Raw genomic sequence first — 26,076 nt, forward strand, 5'->3', positions numbered from 1 at the left:
AGAAAGAGCGAGAGAGTGGTAGAGCGAGGTAGACAAAGACCGAGAGAGAGAGAGAGAGAGAGAGGGGGAGGGAGGGAGGGACGTTGTCATCACGTACAGCCGCGGATGAGAGGGGAGGAGCGGGGAGGGGAGGGGGTGTTCAGCCGGTCTCTCCTCTCTCTGCTGCAGCGGCCATGCTGCTGTCCGCCGCCTGTCTCGGTGCATCCCGGTCCCCCGCCGGTGTAACCTGCCGCCGCTGCATCCCTCAATCCCGGGTTAGCGGACCGGCCTGGACCGGGTCGTAGCGGTTCAGTCCGCCTGGAGGCGCCGGATCCATCGGAACAGACCGGAACACGGTACCGGGGGAAGAGGAGAAAACCTCCATAGCAACAAACCGGTTTCACGGCATTATTGGTAGGTGCCTCCCTCAATGTGTGTGTGTGTGTGTGTGTGTGTGTGTGTGTGTGTGTGTGAGAGAGAGAGAGAGAGAGAGTGTGTGTGTGTTTGAATGGCGCTGTCAGCACAGCTTAGCAGCGTTTGGGCGGATAGATGGATAAAGTCAATTCGTTTATGAGATAAAGAGACAAACAGGTTTTTATAATATTTGGATGTACAAGCTCACATTTGTCTTCTGGCTCCAGGTGGATTTAATTTGACCACAGATCAATGGACATTTCCCCACTCTGGCCTTGCAGGAAATTCAATTTCATTAAATAAGGTGGCTGTATTTGACTGACAACCTCTTTTGCATGTGTTATTTGACTGAAATATGTTCATACTGTGCATGCAAATGTCTATGAGCAGCAGAGATATTGAGGATTTCCAACGGGAGTCTGTGTGGTATTGTGCTCCAAAGTCCACCTTAAATAAATGCAAGTATCCTTAAATGACTGAATTCAGAATAAATCTTACTTTCTTCCTGCACCAGGAGAGATGTTTGAAGGATGAATGTGACCGTTGCATATCTTATAGGAGATCTGTCTTGTCAGTGCACCATGTGATTGTCATTTCTTTCTTTGCCAGTGATGGAGGGATGTTGAGGAGAAGTGTGACTAGGACAGACACCCCCCTCTAAAGAAAACCGGATTACCAGGACTCCAAACCATTGTGCCAGGTCTAAAGTGGGACTGCTGGAACTGGATGGTCTGCACTACTACTGGGTTTAGAGCCAGATCACTGGGACTACAGCTGGGTTACTGAACCTGCAGGAAGGTCACTGCGAGGACACGTCTAAATCATCCAGTAGAGACTTGACGTTTGCTGGAATGACGCTGGGTTTCATGGCTTTGAGGTTCTTCATTCAAGCTTGAAATTAGTTGGAGGAAAGACCTTTTCGGGGAAGGACTGCTTGAAATGATCAGTCTGAGGTTCGGTGCCACTAACATGGATTTTGTTCATCTATAGCCATCACAGCATCCAAGTGTCCTTTAGTAGTAACGTGAAGTAAGATTGAAGCACCAAGGAAATACTTGAATTTTAGGATTCTTATAGTGGAGAAAGTACTGTTCAACGTTCTGACAGCATCTCTTGAGTTGTGTTTGTAGTGTAAAATAAAGTTTGAGTAGGAGATCATTGGATTTACAACAGGGTTACTTGTTCTCCACGGATACTGGGACTACTTTTTACTGGTATTACACCAGGGTAACAGAAACTAAAGGTACTACGGCCAGGACCAGATACAAGTCACAAAAAAACCCCATCTTTTTTTTTGGTCTACTCGTCTGCATCATGTCAACTTGACCACAGAGCATTTCAGAAGTCTGAATGTTGAGGATTAAAGCTGTTTTTTGAGAATCTAAAAACACATTTTGAGGACTATAACCAGATGTTTTCAAAAACACTACAGCTTCTACATCACTGTTAATGGGATTATAAAATACCCTGGTCCTAGAAAAGTTACCAACTACTGTGTCTGCAAGCGAGTCACCAAGCTCACAACACATATTTTTGGGGGCACCAAGCAAGTTCTTAAAACTATAAAGCCATATTATCCTCACTGTTTATCACTGTTGGAACATGAACCTTAAGTAGCAGGGACTCTATTAAACTCTGCTGGACCAATATTCATCATGTCTTTGAGCAAGACCCTCGAGCTGGAGCACTTCGACGAACGCGACAAGGTTCGCCGGGGGCGCTCCACCCGCACCAAGAGAGATGACTCCACCGGCGGTGGCGGGGGGTCTGGCCCCAGCTCCAGGGGCAGCAGCCTGGTCCCTAGCCCTGCCCACAGCGCCAACTGCAGCTACTACCGGACCCGAACCCTGCAGGCACTCACCTCGGAGAAGAAGGCCAAAAAGGTCCGGTTCTATCGCAACGGGGACCGGTACTTCAAGGGTCTGGTGTACGCTGTTTCCAGTGACCGGTTCCGCTCCTACGATGCGCTGCTAATGGAGCTGACGCGCTCGTTGGCGGATAACCTGCATCTGCCGCAAGGGGTGCGCACGATCTACACTATAGATGGCACCAAGAAGATCACCAGTATGGATGAGCTGGTGGAAGGTAGGACTTTCTCTTTACTTTGTCTTGAATTTGTCAATGAACATGAATAATGACTGAATAATAAGTTAAAGGTCAATCCTGGCACTCTTAAATGGATTGCTGTTGGCTATATAAATCCTTTATTGGACCATCTTTTTTCATTAAAATAGTCGTACAGTTTCCTAATACAAAGTTATGAAGGGAGTGAGTGAAAGGCAGAGCATACCAAAAAACTAACTAAAAAACTTGGATTGGGACACCTCTGGGGGTTAATGGTGGCTTTTCTAAGATAAGTTTCAGCATGGTAAACTATTGCTATACAAGAGTCACATTGTTATGGACAAAAATGTCAGAAAATAGCTCATTGTGAATAAAACTGTCTTATTTAATTTCATGGTTGGAGAAAACACTGAAGCTTTCTGGTGTTTCTGTCTTTGCTGCCTCTCAAACTTCTGTGTCGTCTCTCTCAGGAATAAATTGACTGCTGGTATACTGTAACATTACATAACAGACACTATGCCACTAAGTCAGTGTAATTGCCCAGACAACCTGTCACTCTCTCCATTGATCAATCAATTGATTTTCCTCTTCAAACTTCCTCACTGTCTTCTTCCTGTTTGCTCTCTGTCCGTCTTTGTGATGCAAACACACCTGAATTATTCCTTTTTGTGTACATCAACAGCACAATAATAAGTAGATAACCAATACAGAGACCATCAGGTGTACAGTTTCATTTAGTTTGATTGTAAATGTATGACAGTAAAAGACAGCTGGCCAATCCTCCTTATTTGAATTATAAATATAACATACATACAATGACATGTCTTTAAAAGCACTGTAAAGTCTGTCGGCTCTTCCTCTCTGTGTAAACTCATTTATTCAGAACCAGACCAGTGGCTGAGTAACATCACTTATCATCAATATTGATGTGTGACTGGTTGTAATGTCCACTAATGAGCGTTAGAGGCAGGAAGCTGTTCGTCCGGAGACGTACTAAAAGACAGATGCATTACTCTTAAGCACTCTGTGGAATTAATAAACTACATGAGACCAGAGACCATGACAGCCTGCAAGTGGAAAGTGGGAAACTCGTCATTTACAACGTCTCTGTGCATTCGAGGTGCAAAAGTGGTGGGAAAGAAATGGAGGCCTGCAGTAGAGTGTCTGTCTGGCTGCTTTCCAGCACCAGAGACTTTGAACTGTTAGAGATTTAACCAATAATGTGAACGGATTGGTTATGCCGTGCTGAATATTAAACCTTTAAGTGTTTTAAAAGTGATATTTATTATATGGACAGCTGTGACAAGAACATGAGATATCATACCTGCTCATCTTCGTCTTTTGTTTCAAATGTTGTTTGTTGAGCCACAGAAATGAATTCATACAATATATTGTTGTGTCAGTGCTCATTTTCATCTATATAAAATAATTATATGTGTATATATGTATGAGAATGGTATCAAAGAAAAAGAAAATTATTTAGAAAAAAAGTAAAAGGATAAAATAAATGTGCATATACAAAATTAAGGAGAAATAGATTAAATCTAAATCTAAGAATAGGAGCTTAACTCTGATGAGGCAGTTTATGAGCATTTATTTCAACGTTTGTCTTCCCCTTAGTCTTCCTTCCTACAAGTCCAACTTTATTTTACTTTCTATGAAATATATATAACAAATCCTAAACATCTCAAAAGATCGTCTTAAGATTGGACAGATTATCCAATAATGGTTTCATGATTGCTTAGTTGGACCTGTGTATAGTATATACTATATTTATATCCATAAAATGTGGGTTTAGTGACTGATGTGAGACGTTCACATAAGTTGGATATATTTCCGTTTTCATTATTTTGGATATATTGTAGTTTTTTAAAGATCCAAATATCCTAGTTGTAATTGTGGCTTTGATTTTGTCATGAACTGTTTGTTCAACTCAGAAACTGGTAATTACTCCCACATGACCTGAATGCATCATTACTAAAACAACTGACAGGAAGTGATGTAACTCTATATCGGCTTTTAGAGTTGGGGCCACAGCCTTAGACCCCAAGGTTAAATGTTGTAAGGTTGTTTTTTTTATTTATCATTTACATTTTCAATTACAGAATAATTCTTTAAAGGATAGAAATAGTAAAAAATAAACACTCATTGCAAGTTCCCACAACCCACAGATACATCTCCAAATGTCTTGTTATGTCCAACCAACAGTCCCAAATCCAAATATATTTAATTTACAGTGATATAAAACACATAATCAGATATTTTAGAGGTTGGAATCAACACATTTTTGGGACTTTTGCTTAACAAATAAGCAAATTTTGACACAACATGCAATTGAGTTTGTGAAAATGAAACAAAATAAAATAAAATGCAGTGTTTTTAGTCCTGTTATGGCCTTTAGTGGGAATTTAACCTGTAACAGTCAGTATGGATGCCTTGCTCTGCCATTCAGTCGACACACAGAAGGTGTTGTGTGTTTAGTCAGTCAGGTATTTGAATAAAAACCCAGAGCAGTCCTGTCCAGCTGGTTTGAATAGCAAAGTGAAAGTCGACATGTGGAGAGACAAGGTCACACACACACACACACACACACACACACACACACAGACACACACACATTACCTGGAGACAGAGAGATGTACAGTATGTGTGTGTGTGTGAACATGTAATAGGGATGGAAGAGAGAGAGAAAGGTGTGTTTTTGAGGGCTACGGACGCTGACAAGTTTGTGTGAGAAAGGTGTGTGTGTTGGAAAGATGGCGAACTGTGCCGTGAGATATAGAGAGAGGGAGAGAGAGACAGTAGAAGGTGAGCTGTTTTTAACCATATAAGGTAAAACAGGAGAGTGACTGCGGGCTACTGTGCGTCTGATTGGCTAAAATCTGCCAGAGAGATTTAACATGATTTATAGTTTTAATATAACATTTTTAATTTTTAAAAGCTGCATCAGTCAGAGAAGATAAAGAAGAATGAGCATTATTGTGTGTTTGAGATGTTTTACGACAAATATTAGAGGGTGTTGTATTTATGAGCAAAAATGTAAAGAAATTATTAAAGTGTGTTTATCAGCTTTAACATTAAGCTGCTAATAATAGCATGTTCAGTTCACTAGTTCAATCAGCACATTATTATATAGATTATTCTACTACAGCACTTTTGTTTATTGGTTTATCTAATCCCAGCTAATGTCACCTGAGATAGCTTTACTAGGGTACTGGTTAGCAGTAGAGCTAGGTAATAAAACGATTGATTTAAATTTAAGTTTTAAATGATGCAAAAACGGCTGAATTGTAAACTCGAGATTTAGTGACTCGTCCACGAAGAGTAAAATGATTTCCCCATATGAGAAGAAGGGGCCCTGGCGATAAGGGCGGCTGTGGCTCAGAGGTAGAGTTGGTCTTCCACTAATTGGAAGGTTTCAGGTTTGATCCTCCTGATGCATGTCGAAGTGTCGTTCAGTTAAACCCCAAACTGGTCAACACTCTATGAAAGGGTGAATGGTACAAGCATATCATAAAGTAACTATAGATGTCATAGAAATGTAGTGAAGAAGTAAAGTACAAGTATGCCTAAACTGCACTTCAACCACTGTTGGTTAGTCCTCATCCTTAAAGCTTCTCTTTTAATGTTGAAAATAAAAACGAGTAAGCAGCCAGGCTTACTCGTATATTGGTATGAAATAAGAGCCTGTTACATTTTTCCGTCTCATACTTATATTTACAACAACATACAATATGGATCATCAGGCGATGACTTCTTTCTGAGTGACACGTTGTTCAGTTTTCCACCTCAAGTCACCACTAGAGCGCTGAGCTTAGAGAGACGGGAGTAAATCTGACATCTGCTGTCACCTTCACTTCATCACACACACACACACACACACACACACACACACACACACACACGGGTTGTATTACTACAGCTTCTGACTACAGTCGCTCTTTAACAACCTCTTACTTAATGGAGCAGTAATCTCTCTCACTTCTTTTAGATCTTTTAACTACATTTACAGCAAAAGCCAACAACTACAAATTTCCAATATTTAGTTTAATGGCACTCCAACAGCTTGTTTTTAAATTCAGTGGGCGAAAATTGCCTTTTTGAACTTTGAATTACTTTGAAAATCAAAAGTGAAAAGAATAATTCAAATTGTTGCTGTTTGGTACCCTTGAACATCTTTGAACGCACCATCTCTTGATACTCGAATATGATGCTAAATTATGTGTAAAATGTTTTTAGTCTCACACATTTAACCTCTTCTTACACTATAATTTTGGATGTGCAGTAATAAAACTTTTCTTCCTCCCGCCCTCTCCCTGCTCAGGTGAGTGCTACGTTTGTGCCTCCAACGAGCCTTACCGAAAGGTCGACTACACCAAGATCTCCGTCCCAAGCTGGAAGCCAGGTGCCAGCTCTGGGACAGGTCCCGGGAGCTCAACCCGGCCCTCCACAGCGTCCACAGGGGTGTCGGCAAGCACGGCTACCACCACCAAAGAGCGACCTGAAAGTCGTGAGGGCAGGGAGAGCAAAGACTTTATCAAGCCCAAGCTGGTGACGGTGATCCGCAGCGGCGTGAAGCCTCGCAAGGCTGTGAGGATCCTGCTGAACAAGAAGACGGCTCACTCCTTCGAACAAGTGTTGGCCGACATCACAGAGGCCATCAAGCTGGACTCCGGGGCTGTGAAGAGGCTGTACACACTGGATGGGAAACAGGTGAGGTGATGTTTGTTTTTGGTGTTTCACTCTTTGATGGATAAAAATGTAAGTGAAAGATTAGGTGTGAAGTTCTACCCATTAATACATGGCCAAACATACATTTTCAGTATGGTCTTATAGATAGATAGATAGATTTGTTCAGACATCAGAATCAAAGAGTGAGTCAGACATCACTAAGACAATCACTAAGCTACACAGAAACCCCTATCTGCACCCACGGGAGCAGGGAATGGACCAGAATACAATGCAGCTGCACAATAAAATTGTTTTTTTATTATTAACTTAATTTCATACATTTTAGTGAAATCCGATAATTTTACACTACTTGTCTTTCTGAGACAGTTAAGACAGAAGTTCATTTGACGATATTATCCAAGTTGCTGTCAGTGCTGTAGATACAGGGCAGCAGACGATGCTGTAGATACGGGACAGTGTCAGTGCTGTAGATACGGGGCATAGCAGCGGTGGCAGCAGCAGATGCAGCAGTCACACGCATTGTCTTCAGGAAATGCAAATAATTCCTGTGTGATTTTGCATTTGCTATAGCACAGTATATATTTATAAATATTCAGATTTAAACCATACAGCTCAGCTCTTAACTGCAGTACAATGAGACAACACAGACCGAGTCCACAGTGAGTTCACAAGAAATCTAATTACAGCCCTTTCATTACTACTGGAATGTGTAGAACATCAGGATAAACTATATAGGAGCCTCTTTAAAGGGTAATTTTTCAGTTCGCAGTGTTGGTTCAGGGAGTTCAGTCATTTTGAAGCTTAATATTTTGGCACTTTTAGCTCAATGTGGCGTCTGTTTAAAGCTCTGGAACTGCGTGTTGAACAGACTTTGAATGTGCTCTGATCCTCTCTGAAACTCTTCTGTGCACTCGTATTGAGTTAAAGATTTTGGATTTAACTGGCGGGGGCTATTTTTTACCACAGACAGACACACACACACACACACACAAACACACATATGCACTTTGAAGTTAGAGATAAGAGTGTTGGCTGTGACACAATGACAGTGGAGAGCTGAAGAAAAGCAGACGGCAGACAGCAGAGAGCTTCAGATTTACACACACACACACACACACACACACACACACACACACACACACACACACACACACACACACACACACACACACAAACAGACTACCCAATAAGCACTTGCTCAGAATTTGCTGCAGCATCGGCCTTAAGAAAATAAAAGCAATGTTGGCATACACAGCATACTTTTTAAAATGGTTCCCTGTGATAAATATGTCATATTTCATTCCTTTAGTGCCAGTAAAAAAGACAACATAGACAAAATAAGTGTAAGAACAGTTTCCTGTCTCTCTTCCTGTTGATCAGCTGATTTTAAAGGAGCAGTCCGTCACATTTTCAGTGTTTCATTCAGAGAATATGGAGGTTGTTTTTATGTTATCAACAAAGAAAATATACAATATATTAAAATAAATCCAGTACGAGCTGTTGTCTGCAGAGGCACATATATTATTTATATCAGAATATAAAGTTGAACATTTAGGAGAAAACATAGTGTTCTACAAATTGTCTCGAAATGGTACCAAATCTTAGTAAGTAAGTAATATCTGTAGAAAAATGTACAGTGTATTAATAAGCTGAAGCTGTTTCTGTAGTTAAATATTTTAATATTTTTTTGTCAAAACCAGGAAAAATTCAATTAATACAATAAAAAAAAGAATGATTGTAGACTAAAAACCCCAATATGAATTCAAGAAGTGCTATAAGACGAATCGAGTTAGCTGCACAAAAGACCCCAAAGTGCAACATAAAATAATTAAGATACTTAATGTTTCAAAAACCAACAACATTGTGTCTTATATAGATTTACAGATGTACAAACAAAGTGACAGTATGCAGTTTCTCTGATTGGGAACATCTGTGCAACACACAGCACCAGCAAAGTGTGAGAATTACCAGTAAGGTCACATTAGTAAAATCCACACTGTAATGCTGTAATATGCAAATACTGGGTGGCTGGTTCAGAGGAGCTCAGAGCGACAGGATTAAAACTCTCTCTCACCGTGAAATGTCAACTGTGTCAGAGGAGTGTCTCATAAAAATATAATGTTGGCAGAAAGGTTGAATTGGTTTTAATGTGTTAAAAACTTCTATTTTATTATTCTTGTCTTTCTACAGTTGATCTGAAAAGTTCCCAAAAGTGTTTTTCTTTAGTGGGAAACATCTTAAAAATGGGACTGGACTGCATTTTTCAGTCTTGCTCCTAAATGCGTTTTTGTGAATTATAACAACCAGTACGGTTTTCTTTTATATCCTTCAATATTTTCTGCCTGCATGTAGATAAAATAGGCCTCAAATTGCCTTCATAAAAGTTCTTTAAAAGTCTTAAATTTAACCTGATGAAACCTGCAACAATGTCACAGAACCTCAAATTTACTTTGTGAAAATCCTTTTTTATAAACGCTTCTTCCTTTTTTTTATAGAAAGACTCCTGATCATCTTCCACTTTCTGAACCGTACCGCTTTCAGGTGAAACGTATCAGCCAACAGTTTTGGAAATTAGAGCTGAAATGAGTAGTTGATGAATTAATTGTCCTCCTGAAATGTGAATATCTGCTGGTTTTATGAAAGTAAATGAAATATTTTTCAGTTTTGGCATTTTCTGCTGTTTTATGACATTTTATAGACCAAACAATCAGCTTTAATTTAGTTTTTTTTTTTTTAAAGTATTGATAGTATATAAATATCACATGAGAGCGTTGATACATTACAAACAGTTGACTGTTTAATATTAAGTTGATATTTTAATGAGTTGCATTTTGTAATGACACAAACACTGATTAGCTTACTCGAAATGAAGGCTTTTATTTTGAAGGCAGTGTATCATAACGAAAGGGCTTTTATTCTCTCTGCCTCAGACGGCTTCACTCTCTTCAGACTCAGTCAGTCTGAATGAAACAAGGCCTGTGTGTCTGTGTGTGTCTGTGTGTGTCTGTGTGTGTGTGTGTGTGTGTGTGTGTGTGTGTGTGTGTGTCTGTGTGTGTGTGTGTGTCTCTGTGTGTGTGTGTGTCTGTGTGTGTGTGTGTGTGTGTCTGTGTGTGTGTGTGTGTGTGTGTGTGTGTGTGTGTGTGTGTGTGTGTGTGTCCTCCCTTCGTCCTTTCAGTTTGTGCAGCCACTTCAAGCAGCGGGACAGAAACCCCATCACACACACTAACGCGCACACACACACACACACACACATTGACACTGCAGTGTGGTCTGGTCACCATGGTAACCAGCCATCCAGTAACAACCCCTGCCTTGCTCCACACACACACACACAGACACACACACACACACACACAGACACAGACTGCAGTTCCGGAGGCGTTGAGTAAAAAGTAAAGCGCGGGGGGGGGGATGAGACAGAGGAGGAGCGAGAGGTAAAATCAAGGCCAAAAGGAAGGAAGACGGAAAACACAGAGGAGGTGGAGGAGAGGATGAAACTGGGAAAGAAGGAGAAGGAAAAGGAGGCGAAGAAGAAAAAGAATGAGACAATGGAAGACGCTGCCAGTTAGCTTAGCTTAGCACTACGGCTAACCTGATTCCACATGATCTTCGTGGCTCGTTGTGACCTCACAAAAACTATTTGTAAACCTATGTTTGAGGAAACTCTTAACCTTCATCACGAAATGAGGAATAAAACTGAAGTTAAATGTTTAAAATCTGTACACGTTCTGACTGTTTGTGAGAAAGTGTTGTCCTGAGATCTGACTGGCCAACCTGTTATCCTTCCCTCCTTTCAGAGGGTGCGGCCAATGGTGCGGACCATTGGGACCATTGGGGCCATTCGGGCCATTGGGGCCATTGGGGCCAATGGTGCCATTGGTGCCATTGGGGCCATTGGGGCCATTGGGGCCATTGGGGCTATTGGTGCCATTGGGGCCATTGGGGCCATTGGGGCCATTGGGACCATTGGTGCCATTGGTGCCATTGGGGCCATTGGGGCCATTGGGACCATTGGGGCCATTGGTGCCATTGGGGCCATTGGGACCATTGGGGCCATTGGGACCATTGGGGCCATTGGGGCCATTGGGGCCATTGGTGCCATTGGGACCATTGGGACCATTGGGGCCATTGGGACCATTGGGACCATTGGGGCCATTGGGGCCATTGGAACCATTGGGGCCATGCTGGCATGTCAAGAAGGGAGCTAACTAACGCTCTTATGTTGGGCTAAATTCTGGCGGTAGAAAAACTGGCATGGCAGTTTTGAAAGGGCTCCCTTGACCTCTGACCTGGAGATATCTGAATGAAAAGGGGTCCCATGGGTACCAGCGAGTCTCCCCTTTGCAGACATGCCAACTTTATGCTAATCACATCCAATCCATGTGGTTTGAATGTGTTATTTTCACCCAGGGTACGTGAATATGTCTGCACACTGGGGTCCATAAACTGGAAAGCTGAGACACATAAGTCAGTGCTCCACTTGTGACACACTCCCCCGCTTTCCTCTCCCATTAATCAGATTTATTTGGTGGCCCTTTGGAGGGGCCCGACCCCTGTGTTGGGACCCACTGGACTACACTACTTCGAATACTTTAAATTACAGCTGATAGGTTATTTCAAATGCAGGACTTTTACTTTTCTCAGAGTTTTCCTACGTTGTTTTATTGGTGCTTTTATTTGAGTAAAATATCTGAACACTGTCCTGTTCTGATGTGACCCGGACTCAACTGTCTCTCTCTGTTTAATCCGTCCTCCCTCACCCCTGTTCATCCCTCTTTTCTTCACCTGTTTATCTCCCACAGTTTGCTGGCTCCCCAACCTGTCTGTCTCTCTGTCTGTCTCTCTCTCTGTCGGCCTGAATCTGGGACATTTTGATGAACAATTTGTATTTAATCCTCAAGACAGTTCTTCGACAGCAGTGTGTGTGTTTGTTTGTGTGTGTGTGTGTGTCCATTGAAGCGCTGCCAGCGGTAAACGTGATTAGAATATTCCCAGCTGTCGTCTGCTTTGTGTCCCTCTCTCTCTCTCACACACACACACACACACACACACACACCAACACACACACCACGCATTTGTACACCAGTGCAGTGTTTCCAAAAGTTTGATTAATCAGTGTGTGTGTGTGTGTGTGTGTGTGCGTGCAGCTGACCTGCCTGCAGGATTTCTTCGGGGACGACGATGTGTTCATGGCGTGCGGGCCGGAGAAGTTTCGCTACGCTCAGGACGACTTTGTGCTCACACACACGACCAAAACACAGACGTTTGTTAGCGGTGAGAGTTCATCCTGTTTCCTCTCGTTTATTGAACCTCATGAATGCAGTATTTGTACTTTTTGTACTTCTATTTTTATAACTTTAAGGTTTATATTCTTTTGTTTTTAATGTGACTGTAGTGGATGCATGAGGTGTCTCATTTGGACATCGCAACTCAAATCCTTGGATCCATTATCCATTTGTATTCCTGTTTATTAAAGCTGCACCAATTAACCCATTAGTTGTCAACTAGGAAATTAATCACCAGCTATTGATAATGTCCAGATTCTCTTTCAGCTTCTCAAATGTGAATATTTCCTGGTTCATTCAGTCCTCTGTGACTCTCAACTGAATATCTTTGGACAAAAGAGCCGTTTTAGGGTCACTTTGGGCTTTATTTGTCATCATTTCCTGACAAATTATGGCCCAAACAACTAATCGATTAATAAAGAAAATGATCAACAGATTAATCAGTAATGAAAATAGTCTTTCTTTCTTTTTACTGTTTTTATTGGAGAAGAAATAACACGTCAGTACAAGAGTACGATAAGAGCTAGATAAAGAATTACCACTGTCTATTCTTTTGGATTTTTGATCATATTGTAATTATGACAGAGAATGTTAATCTCCACATTCAGTCCTGTCACCTAAATTATTTTTAACATGTTATTAGGTTTGAGAAAATGTAAAAAAAAGAGATAGAAACAGAAGAAGAAACCTTGGAAAAACAAAATAAATTGGCCGGAGGTTGACCGTCACACATTTTGAATAGATAATGTGTGTTATTAGATACAGTGCTGAGTAAAGATAAAGAATAAAGTTTCATTTTGACGTTTCAACATGCAACAATAAAATACACAACAGTTAGTGTGTAATAATCATTAAATCTCTCTCTCTATCTCTCTCTCTCTCCAGAGTGCAGAGCCAAGGTGTCTCGCTCTACCGCCCCTCCGAAAACCCCAACTCCCAAGACTCCTAGCAGCTCTGGTCTCTCCACCTGCAAGACTCCACCCAGAGGCCCGTCCAGAACCAAGTCTCCTGGCCCAGGTGGGTGTGAGCCGATGGGGAAATCTCTGCTCTAAATCACCCTGAGACGATCAATTGCTATGATTACCTGATTATTTCGACCAATCAGACGGTTCCTTTTTTCTCGTGTGTGTGTGTGTGTGTGTGTGTGTGTGTGTGTAGCCAATGAGGGCTCAGGATCGCAGTTAGCTGGGAAGTCGGCCAGGTCCAGCCCCTCCCCCACCAGCCCCGGGACACGACGCAGCCTCAAGGTCGGAACGTCTTCTCCAAATATGTTTTCTATATTTCTTTATTAGCCATGCTAGCTGCAGTCTAGAGCTCTGGTTCCCAACCTGTTTCCTTAACGGACCCTCTTCTATCGTTTAGTAATCTGACTCAGTGACATATATTTTTGTTTCATATTTAAAACTGTACCTTGACCCCAAACAGTGAACTGCAAGAAATGTGTGTAAAACATAAGATTTGGATGAATTTTGAGCAGATTATTTCCTGTTTATGGAGCTTTTGATACGATTCTGTCTGTATTTTTGGCTCTAACAGTTACCGTAGAATGAGCGGGTCCTCTTCCACGGAGTCCACCATGTTGAACAGTTAAAAAAAAAAAAAAAAAAAAACCCAAACACTGGCTGTAGATAGGAGTGTTTCATAGCAACCGTAGTTTCTCCTACATGCTGGGAAGGGCAGGATGAAGCAAAGGAGGTCTGCAAACACTAAATAATACACACTGGACCTTTATAACAGCAACAATAACATGTACGATATATATAGGTATATATTTATCTAATTTATCTATTTGTCAGTAATATGTTGGAATCACGTTAATATGAATTTTCAGAGCAAAAAATAAAACACTTGCAAACAATGATCAGACAGTAATTTGGTGGACCCCCTGCAGTAACTCTGAGGACCTCCTAGGGGTGGCGGACCCCCTGTTGAGGAACCAGGATTTAGGTTTTAGGTTCTAAAAGTTTCCTTTTCATCTTTTTCTTTGAATCTGGAATCAGGACCTCATTATTTTCATCTTTCTCATCCTGAGTTGCTCCCCCCCTTCTTTCTCTCTCTCTCTCTCTCTCTCTCTAGATGTCTCCCCACCGCACTTCCTCCACGGATGTAAACGGAGAGGCCGAGCAGGCGGACGAAACTGTCGAAGGTTTGTGTGCTTCTGTTTTAATGTTTACAATTGAAATAGTCATTTTAAACCTTTTATATTTAACATTTAATGGAATGCCCACATCCCAAGCACAGACTGAAAGAGCTCAGAGATTCAGAATGACTTGGTCTGGACATTTTTAAAGGGAACTTTTTGATGAAAGAGCTGCTTAAACCTAATCTTTATGAAACAGTAGTTCAGAGTGTTAGACAGCTACTTCAAGGGTTAGAGGCTTTGGGGGGTTTTAGGCTGAGTATCTAAGTGAATTTTTAAAAACAGCATCTCAAGACAAGACAGAAGAGCCCTAAAAGACCCTCACTCTGCAGCTTTGAAAGCCTCGAACCTCTGGTTGAACACACAGATTGAAAAGTTCTGAAGCAGAAAAGACTCTGTGGCTCAAAGTGTGAAGAGGTGACAGAAGGACTTTGAGCTTCTGGGTTCAAGAGTGAATTCTCAAAGCCGTCATCTTTATGAAAACTGTCAAACTCTGGAAGTTACGCAGCTGCTCCGTTACGTAAAAGGTCATGGGCTAAGACTTAAATCATGTCCCTTCTCGTCCTCACAGTGAACGGTAATCGGTCCGTTTCTTCCTCCATCATCAACGAGAAGTACCAAGTCGGTAAAGTGATCGGGGACGGGAACTTTGCTGTGGTGAAAGAGTGCGTGGAGAGGTAAAGAACATCAGAACGTACAATTTCAGTCATGAAAATATATTTATTAGTATTTAAAGTACAAACAACAACATGTACGACGTATAGCTGGTGTAACAGCCCATTCACACTGTACATTTCAATGCCTTTATTATTGCAGAAGGATCAAAGCAAAAATGAAATACTATAATACAAGAAAAATCTATATTTTTATATTTGAGACATCTTTTATTTTGCTTAAAAAATCTTAATGATCTTTTTCTGCACGTCAGTTTATTAGGAAATCATTAAAAGGGAATGTTTCCTACCAAAATAATACATTTGAACTACAGATTTTAAAACAATACAGTTGATGGACTATTGGAAAAGTTTCTGTTGTTTGATTGACAGGTCGACGGGACAGGAGTACGCTCTGAAGATCATTGATAAAGCTCGCTGCTGTGGGAAGGTAACCCTGCTTTATAGCATTCATATTAATATTGTTCTTTATTTATATAATCCCAACTCCACATTAGTTTCTCCTAGTTAAAAGTTTTGTCTTTCCATTAGAAACTGCCAAAAAAAGGTTTACAACATCTGATTTATAGTCTGATTTGTGTTATTCCACACCACATTGTTTGCATTTGTAGTGCCCCCTAATGGTTGACTGGAATGAAACTTTCTGGGTGTGTTTCATGTACTTGTGGACGTACGTACGTTTTGTGATGATTGACTTATTTCTATGTATGTGCTGAGCCACACCCACCTTGAAGTCCTTTTTTTAAAAAAAAAAAAAATATTTTTTTATTTTTTTTTTTTTTTTTTTTTTTTTTATTTTTTTTTTTTTTTTTTTTTTATTAATATTGAAATTTTTTTTTTTTTTTTTTTTTTTGTTTTTTTGGTTTTTTTTTTTTTTTGTGTGTTTTTTTTTTGGTTTTTTTTTTTTTTGGGGGGGGGGTGGTGGCCTTTCCAAGGTGGCGTTTTTGGGCTTTTTAATGGCAGCACCACCATCATGGATCTTGGGAAGCACATGCACACCATTTCCAGTTGTTGGGCCAAGTTTCATGTTTCCCAGCTGACGGCAGTTTGAGCCGATGCAGCAGACAAAGGTTGCTTAAATACGTCTGATTTTAAAGCCCCGAATCAAATGTAGAGCGCACCGTGGGTAGTTCAGGGAGCTGGGAGATTGTAGAGTTATCCACAGAACCTCAGCAGCTATTGAAGTCACAGCAACACATTTGTTAAGCCGGTAAGATATTCCGGACTGCACCTTTCTTAAAGTTTGGCTTTTTAAGTTTTGAGAAGTTACTTTAGGTTTCTATAAATATGTATTCGCCTTGAGGTCAGGATTTAATATTCTGTGTGTGATTGTGTTGCGTACGCGGTTCAGCATGAAATAATAATGAGAGTTTGTCAAAAATAAAGTGTGTGTGTGTGTGTGTGTGTGTGTGTGTGTGTGTGTGTGTGTGTGTGTGTGTGTGTGTGTGTGTGTGTGTGTGTGTGTGTGTGTGTGTGTGTGTGTGTGTGTGTGTGTGTACAGGAGCATCTGATAGAAAATGAAGTGGCGGTGCTGCGGAGGGTTCGACATCCCAGCATCATCCAGTTAATCGAGGTGGATGAAACTCCCAGTCAGCTGTTCCTGGTCATGGAGCTCGTCAAGGTACCTCTTCTTCTTCTTCCTCTTCTTCTCTTCCTCCTGGTTCTATTACTACTTCCTGTTTCTTTCTTCCAGCTCATGCAGCTAAAGAGTACAAAGAAATAAAAGTGTGTGAATAATGACTGTTTTCATGCCTCTACCTCCTTCAGGGTGGCGACCTGTTCGACGCCATCACCTCCTCCACTAAGTACAGCGAGCGGGACGCCAGCGCCATGGTGTTCAACCTGGCCGGAGCCATCAAGTACCTGCACCGGATGAACATCGTCCACCGAGACATCAAACCAGAGAACCTGCTGGTACACAAACACACACATTACTATTATATTATATAATATTATTGACAACCACAGATACGATAGAATAGTTATAGAATGGTCATTATTTACCTTATTTCTTGTATTAGTTAATGAGACATGAGTTTAATGTTTGTTTTACATACAAAGTGCTGTACAGTCAATCTGCTCTCTGGTGTTGTTTACATGCTTCACCTTCAGTCTGTGTGTTTCTGTGTGCTGGCAGGTGTGCGAGTATCCAGACGGCACTAAGTCGCTGAAGCTGGGCGACTTTGGTCTGGCGACGGTGGTGGAGGGACCGCTCTACACTGTGTGCGGCACGCCGACGTACGTCGCCCCGGAGATCATCGCTGAGACTGGGTGAGAGAGAGGAAGAGTTGAAAATCAGTTTCTGGGAATAAAAGGTTAACTCACACTTTAATTAAACTGGTGTGTGCTTGTATGTTTATGTGTGTGTGTGTGTAGCTATGGTCTGAAGGTAGATATCTGGGCGGCGGGAGTGATCACCTACATCCTGCTGTGTGGATTCCCTCCATTTAGAAGGTCAGTACAAAGTTTTAGTTGATCATCATAGCCCTGTATCGGTCATTCTTTCATTAATTTGACTAATATAGTGTTTTATTTAGTATTATATTAAACATTACATGCTTTCTAGTGATCATTTTGGTCCAGTTCATTCAGAGCATTTCCCTCCTCTTCCTCTCCTCAGTGAGAATAATGTGCAGGAGGAGTTGTTTGATCAGATCCTGAGAGGGAAGCTGGAGTTTCCGTCTCCAGACTGGGACACAGTCAGCCTGCCAGCCAAGGTACCGCTCACTCATACCCACAGTAAATATGTCGTCACATGGAGCGTTCACATGCGTGGGGGGAAAGTCAGACACCAAGGCCTTCCAGTCAGCTCAAAAACAAACTGTAGATAAAGTAAAGATAAAGTTTATTTCAACAAACAGTACAACTACAAACCTTTAATAACAAAGGTTGGGTTTGAATCTTGATTGTTTTACTCATTTAAATCAGAATCCTGTATAGCTGTTTGTGTTAAAGGTTCAGGTTAACACACAAACAACATGTTGAACTTTGTCTGTGACACATTGTCAGACAGTTTACTGCGGGCTGCTAACTGTCACATGACCTGCTCCTCAGATGCTGATTAGTCAGATGCTGCAGGTGAACGTGGACACTCGCTTCACTGCAGAGGAGGTCCTGTCGCACCCCTGGGTGACGGTAAGAGTTAAACACACAAATACTTCACACATACAGACACAAAGGAGGAACTGGGTTTTTTCACTCTGGCTTATGTAAATCAGTTGGTTGCTTAAAGCAGAAGTGACTTTATTTGTGTTCCTCATTTCAAAACCTGCCTCAACAAGACAGCTTCACTTTTGTCATTAACTCTTTAAAACACAAGACTCATTGTCTCTTTTTGTAAAAACAATTATGTTTCAACTTTGTGATTTTGATAACTTTCATATTAAAGCTTGTTAATAATGTGGTTGTTTAGGACGAGGCCCCCGTAGACTCCAACACTGTGAGCAGCACTGAAGAGCAGACCAGTGGAGACGCACTGGAACCAGAGAACGAATCCCCAATACTGGAAACCAAACAAGTTCCTTCACCTCTGGTCTGAAACCCCTTTCATCAACTGGAACCCGAACACAACACTGTTTGTTTGATCTACGTTTCCTCACCTTTGGTGCAGACTCATCCTGGAAACCAGACGAGTTCTCTCAAATCTTGTCAAGATTTGTTCTGTTTTTTCCAATGAAGACCTCCAGTGCAGAACACATCCTGTTTGATGTTTTGGAAGCCAAATGCTTCCTCCACCATCTGGTCTAGCATAGGATCTGTTTCACCCACTGGAAAACAAATGACCATCCTGTTTTATTTATTGGAAACCAAATCACTGTTTCTGGACATGTTCCATTTCACCTTCTGGAAACTGAACAGAAAATTGTGTTTAATCTACTGAAAACTGAGTAGTTCCCTCAAATCTAGTCGAGAGTAAATCCTGTTTAACCTATTGGAAGCCAAACAAAAACCATGACCCCCTATGGTCTAGAATATACCCAGTTTAATCAACTGGAACTTCTGGTCCAAAAACGCCCCGTTGCTTCTACTCGACACGGAACAAAGTTGCTCGATTCTAGTCTAGAGTACGTCCCCTTCTATCAACTGGAAACCAAATGAGTGCCCTCAAACCTGGTCTAGAATCAGCCCTGTTTCATCTACTGGAATCCATCAAGTTCCCTCACCTCTGGTGTAGAATGGTTTTCAGTAGATTAAACATGATAAAAACAAGTTCCCTTATTGTTGTTTCTGGAAAACTGAAGTGGTATACACTTCAGTTTGCTGTTTCTTGTACTGGAAACCAAACCAGTTCCCCCATTTTTGGTCTAGATCATGTCCCCATTCATCTACTGAAAACTGAGCACGTTCCCTCAATTCTTGACTAGAATATGTCCCCTTTTACCAACTGGAAACCAAACGAGTTCCCTCATCTCTAGTCTAGAACATGTTCTGTTTCATGTTACTTGAAACCAAACATAATTCCTCAAAATCTGTTCTTGAACTCGACCTATTATTCCACTGAGAACCAAATGAGTTGCCTCGTCTCCTTAGTCCAGAACACATCCACTGGAAACCAAACAAGTTTCCAAATCTCTGGTCTAGAACACGTCTCCATTTATTTACTGGAAACCAAACAAGTTTGCTTGCCTTTTCTATTCAACACCAAATGAGTTTCCCTCCCGTTGGTCTTTTAAAAGTGTTCTACTGGAAACTGAACTGTGTTTGTCACCTGTAGTCTAGGACACATGGCATTTGCTCCACTGGAAACAAATCAAGTTCTCTCTTATTATTTCCAATTTATCTCTTGGAAACTGTCCTTGCATCTGGTCTACACCACAATTTAAACTACTAATGACTTTCATAAGTCCCGTCTCTGCTGCTGTACTGGAAAGTATTTACATTCTCTTTGATGAGCTCCATTTAACATCTATTAGATGTCCATTTTGCTCTATAAGAGGAGTCCGTTTAGTTTTGGACAGACATTAATGAAGTCACCTCACTGCTGCTTGAAGGACACACACCATATCAACAATGGGACACAATGAAGGTGCTATTGGACACATACTGTTTCATCACCCGGTGTCTCATGGGACTGGCACTTACCTCCGGTCTGACTGACACTTAACTCAAAGGCTCTGAAAAAGGCCTCAAATCACTTTCATAAGGATATAAACAACTGATTCGTTAACAAACGCTCCGTCTGGTTTAGGGACTATTTGCTCTGTAGTCCCTGCCACTTGGCGACCAGGATGTCTTCCACTTATTCTGGGAAACGTCCCATTTCTCCTGCCTTTACCCTCCAGTTCTCCTTCCACTGACCCGAAGGACGTTCCTCATTTCCTCTACTCTGCACCCACCAACACAATGAGATATTTGAGTACTGTGCCTGTTTACACTGCTGATGAATCCTTCTTAATATCCTAAATCTCAGCCCCTTCAGCATCGGTTCAACTCCTCAGACCCCTCCCCATGTCATCAGCTGTATAGACAGATAAGGGTCATTGTTTTTTCGGTTTACAGATTATTGCTAAAATATATATCTTAGTTTTTGAAAAGGAACAGATGGTTTAAAGGAGTTCCATGCCATTCCCACAGTACATACAGCATGGAGCTGGAGCCAGGTGGCTATTAGGCCAGCTTAGCCCAAAGACTAAAGGAGACTTGCCTCATGGCCTAGCTATGTCCAAAGTTAAAAAATCTGGCTAGTAGCACCCCTAAAGCTCACAAATTAAAACATTATTTTGTTTAATTAATACACAAATGAAGAATTTTGCTAACAGATGAACGAAACAAGATACAGTATGTTAATATAATTAAAATTCGGCTTTAAAGGTGTATTTTTTAACTTTGAGCTAGCTTTCCCCAGTGTTTACAGTCTTTATGCTAAGCTAGGCTAATCACCTCCTGGCTACAATCCTCCGAGTACTGCCCAACACATTGAACTAGACCTATACTATACTTAGAAAAAAAAAGATTTCTGAACAAATAAAGTTACAGAACAGAAAAAAAAAAAAAAACCCTCAAACCAATGAGTCTTATCTACATACACTCAGTGTCCTCCATTGAAGGGCACTTCCTATCACCCCATTACTCCCATCCATCACAGATTCCCCAGACTTCGTACTGTAACTCAAATGAAGTGAGTGACCTCCAAACCTCACATTTACAAAACGTTTTCAGCAACCTTTCGAGGTTTCTGCCTGCAGTATGACTGAGGTAAAGGGCACGTACCAGTCCTAACCCAGAGCTCCCTGCCTCTCCTCCTGCCTGCAGTTAACGGAGGATAAAATGTTGTGTATATACTGTAAATATCACTCTGTCTGTTGGTGTCTGTCTGTGTGAGTCTGTTGTGAAGTAGGGAAACAGTAGCAGTTTGAACAAAAAATAAATACTTAAATGAAAAGAAATAATCTCATCATAGACATGATGTGTCAGCACCCCGCAAAACCTTGTTTTTCCTGAAGAGCCAAAGTTTAGATTTAAAAAATATATTTTCCACATTGATACTGAAACATTTTGGCATTTTAAAATCTACAGTGGTGGAATGTACTTAAAGCATCAGTGCTTTACTTGAGTAGTTTCATGACGCTTTCTACTTCTACTCCACTACATTTCGGAGAGAAATTATTGTTTTTTTTTTACTTCATTACATGTACTTCAAATTAACCTCAAATATGACGATTTGCTGCTTTTACACATCTTAAATGACAGTAAACTGAATAATTTTGAGGATTGGGCTGTTGGTCGGACAAAACGAGACATCTGAAGGTGTCAGATCAACTTTATCAGAACAATAATCAGATTAATCAAGAAATTAACCTTCATATTAATCCATAATGAAAACAACCATTAGTTGCAGCGTCAAACCTCAAACATACACATACATATACAACAGTTGACTTCAGCTTAAAATGTATTAAAACAAAATAAGAATACTGTATATATAGTATATCATTACATGCTTTCCACACAAACTTTAAGTTCTAATGGAGTATTTTTATTTTTATTGCATAATATTAGTACTTTTGCTCAAGTAAAGAATCTGTGTACTTCCTCCACCACTGAAAATGCAGATTGTCATCAGTTAATTCTTTATTCTAATTTAAAAAAAAGGCAGAAAAAATGAGAGTCAAGGTTTCTGAGGGTTGCTGACGAGCTGTAATGAAAGAGTTCTTACCTTTTAAAGTCGAGTTCCTGATAGATCTGGTAGCAAATGTTGCCTAGCAACAAAAGGACTGGGCACGGCGATGGATCTCTTTCCTTATATGGTCATGTGTCTGTGAGATGTGACATAGTGGGTCATTTATCAATCATATCCATCCACACATCCATTATGTTGTCTGTTGATGTTACTGGTTACAAGAATCACTGGGGATGAAGGCAAGGTGTGCGTGTGTGTGTGTGTGTGTGTGTAAATAAGTGTGTAATCTTTTAACTTAAAATCATGTGGGAATGGGGGTGTATGAGGTTCAGTATGTGTGTTTTGTGTGAGTATGTATGCATCGAGGGAAGGGGGTCACTTTTTTAGTTGTTATCTGGATAAATGCGTTGACCTGATGCAGTGTTATGACCTTACCGTGACCTTTGAACTTAGCACGACCTTTCCATGGCCTTGACCTTTGGCCGGAGCCACTGATGAAGAGTTTGGCGAGGATGGGCTGTGGCAGATTGGAAGCTAGCAAAGTCGTTTCGAAGGACTAAACTCATTCTGTGACGCTAGGTGTGACGCAGCGAGAAGATATCAGAACTGGAGATTATTTCCTAATTGTTTGGATACCTTCTATGGTTCGTTGATCTGATTGGTTGAATTTTTCTTGCCATAGTTGGTGATAGATTTCCAACGACAAATTCCCATATGGTTCTGTGTAACAAACCATACCGTACAGTCAGATTAAAGATTCAGTATCACAGGTATATTTACGGTTATTCTTGGTCAATCTGACATTTGCTGACCAGCTCAAACAGCAGCATCACTTTCAGATTTGAGTCAAACGTTTGTGTAATTGCGTCGATTTGCGAGTAGAAATTCCGCCATTACGTTACAAAGTAATCTATGTGCACATTACAGTCCAGCAAAAGTTGAGCCTGGTTCATCGCTGGCTGGCTCTGATCAAATAAAGGAGAAGTCAGCGTTTACACAGAGCTGCTTCAGGTTCAGCCTCAATTGGGAGATTTGAATCCTCGACTTGTGAAACGCTACAATAAAACCACTGAATCCTATTTATTACACTAGTTCAGACTCTCCATTAGAGGTTTAACATTACATTACATACATTATGCTTTGGTACACTCAGTGATTAACAAGGTTAGATGAAGACAAATTATGTGAAAGCAGAAGATTCAGTTTCACTTAAAGACTACGTGGGGGATGTTTTAAGTTTTAAAATGAGTTAGATCATTCAACAGTTTCTGGTCTTTCTGGTTCTTTTTTATATTTTTGGTTGAGAAGACATTTTGAGGCAGCTGACACTTCAGTGTTAAATCAATGAACACTTTTTAACAGGCTCAATTGATCAAATTTTGTTGATCGTTGTGACACATTTTTAACACTATAATGCATATTGTCACATTTTTGCATTTAGGTTTTATTGTTACACCATTTTTTTGATAATGTATTGGAAAATCTAGAGAGCGTTATAAAAAATAATCTTCATAAAGTCTATGGTAACACTAAGTTTTATAATAACACTCATCATTGACATATCAGTCATCACAGTAATGATTTATCTCCTCACACTACGCATTATTTGCTCTGAGGAAGCCCTGCAACAAGTCAAATTCTTTAAGTCAGTGGCTCGGCCTTTGACCTTCTATGCCTGCTATGAACCCAGTAGTCTTAATTCTTTTCTCTTTGCTTTATACCAAACCAAAAGGAGCCTTCTGTTGATGCTGTTAGCGATGCAGCTACACCTGTTGCAAGCAAAGACTTAAAGTAATTTCAGAGTGATTTGCCCCAGGGTGGCTGCAGTTATTAGGCCCTTTGTGTGTGTTTTTAGCAAATGCAGTGTGTGTACGTGTGTGTGTGTGTGTGTGTGTGTGTGTGTGTGTGTGTGTGTGTGATCATTTCACATCATGCCTCATTTTAGACAGGAACTGATTTTTTTTGTTTAAATCAAGTACCGTAGACAATTTAGGATTTTGAACAAAACTGGGCTGGTTTTCCTAAAAGAAATCTCAGAATCTAATGTTCAGTTCAATCAGCCAAAAAACTAAATATATTATTTGTGCTCAATCATTTTAAAATAGCTAGATTCTCAAATGTTTTCCTATTGAAGACAATCCTTTTTCTGGAATACCTATACTGAACCTTGATCCTGATAGCTAAAAAACACAAAAAGTCTTGTAAAAAGTTTTTTCTTTACAGCTTATTAGCTCAAACTTGCTCAAAGTTAGTAAGTTGTTCCTAAATTAAGCAAAGATGCACTTTGAGTGTTTTTTAAAATCTAAATTAAATTTCAGCTGTTCAACGTCTGTTTCGAGATGCTTTTAGGAAAACTAGTCCTGGGTTGAAGTGAAAGGAGATGTGAGGACAACAGTGTTTTGAGGACATGTTCTAGACATGTTTTAATGCTAACAATGATCTGTAATGTGATGTGTGTTGATATGAAACGTATGTTTGTTGGGATCAGGGTGCAAAGCCTTGATTCGGATTGAAAAGATGCATTCAACTGTGAAAATAAAAACTGATGCAGTGGCATCATGTTAACCCGCTGTGTCTTTATTACTGTTGATAAACTGAATCTTCTCTGCACACATTTATTTATAAAAAAGGATTATCTGCGACAGTTTAAAATTGATTTTCCAAACTTTACAGCAGAATCAGGTTAAAAAAGCAAGTACTATATATCTCCGGCTTCAGTGGTTACAGTTTTACATTTTAACACGAGATACAGTCTAGAATATTTAGTGCTTACTCTACTATTTCATGTCAAAATGGCTGCTGTGAAAAAGGTATATTGACAATATCATCATACTTTCTTTCTGTCTCTGTTTCCTGAAAGCATTTCAAATCTTTCCACCTGACACCAACACAAAACATGTTTTCTATGAGTAGACTATATGGCCAAAAGTAGGAAGACAGCCCCAACAACCTTTGGTCATGGTTTAGGCCCCTTAGTTCGAGTGAAGGGGAATTAATGCTTATGTATGCAGCATACAATAATAATAGTGGGTCTCCAATTTTGTGTCAACAGTTTAGGGAAGAGCCTCCTGATTTGACATGCCAGAGCTTCTGGGCACAAAGCCAGGTCCATGAAGAAATTATTGTCTTTGATCTCTTATTGTCTAGATTTGACTTCGATTTGGACCCCATCCAACACCTTTGGAAGAACTTGAACCCTGTCTGTGAGCCAGGCCTTATCATCCAACATCAGGGTTAGACCTCACTAATTCTCTTGCAGTGCAAAGTCAAATATATGATACTATTAAATGTAACAGAGCAGCATAAGTTTCTGATTTCTGAAAAGTAAAGTTCAAAGTGAAATTATTTCGAACACATGCCTATTAACTTCTAATCAGTACCTTTTTTCCTGCTTTGCTTCACCGCTGACCACCTGACTGTGATCAGTTGGAGCTCAACTGTGTTATCAAGGCTTACCAAAGCTCAATCTGAAAGGTTTAAAGGAGTGTAGAACATTAAAGACAAAGTTCAAACTGAATGTACACGTCTAAATAAGGCTCATAAGTGCTACCAAGGTTCAAACCACTCCTTTTCTTTTAAGTAGATAAAGACTGTTAACTCCTCCGTTTGTCTCAAACACAGTTAGCTCTGGCTAAATATTTCCTAGTTCCTGCCCCTTTTATAGATCTGCCAGTAACAGGATTGGTGATTGATTATGCAACATGCAAG

At 40.5% G+C, this 26,076-nt stretch overlaps 1 protein-coding gene across 1 annotated transcript; it reads left to right on the plus strand.

Moving 5' to 3' along the window:
• Positions 1–111: 111 nt before the first annotated feature.
• Positions 112–24,933, plus strand: LOC127364429 (serine/threonine-protein kinase DCLK2-like). Its single transcript, XM_051401962.1, has 16 exons — positions 112–393; positions 1,003–2,478; positions 6,782–7,170; positions 12,297–12,423; positions 13,320–13,451; positions 13,593–13,681; positions 14,511–14,580; positions 15,146–15,251; positions 15,621–15,678; positions 16,750–16,869; positions 17,016–17,162; positions 17,386–17,519; positions 17,625–17,702; positions 17,869–17,965; positions 18,303–18,383; positions 18,661–24,933. Exons 2-16 carry the CDS (start codon positions 2,049–2,051, stop codon positions 18,784–18,786), a joined length of 2,184 nt encoding a protein of 727 aa, XP_051257922.1. The 5' UTR covers positions 112–393; positions 1,003–2,048; the 3' UTR covers positions 18,787–24,933.
• The last annotated feature ends 1,143 nt before the right edge of the window (positions 24,934–26,076 follow it).

This window comes from Dicentrarchus labrax, unplaced genomic scaffold (assembly GCF_905237075.1).
Source record: "Dicentrarchus labrax unplaced genomic scaffold, dlabrax2021, whole genome shotgun sequence".
NCBI lineage: Eukaryota > Metazoa > Chordata > Actinopteri > Moronidae > Dicentrarchus > Dicentrarchus labrax.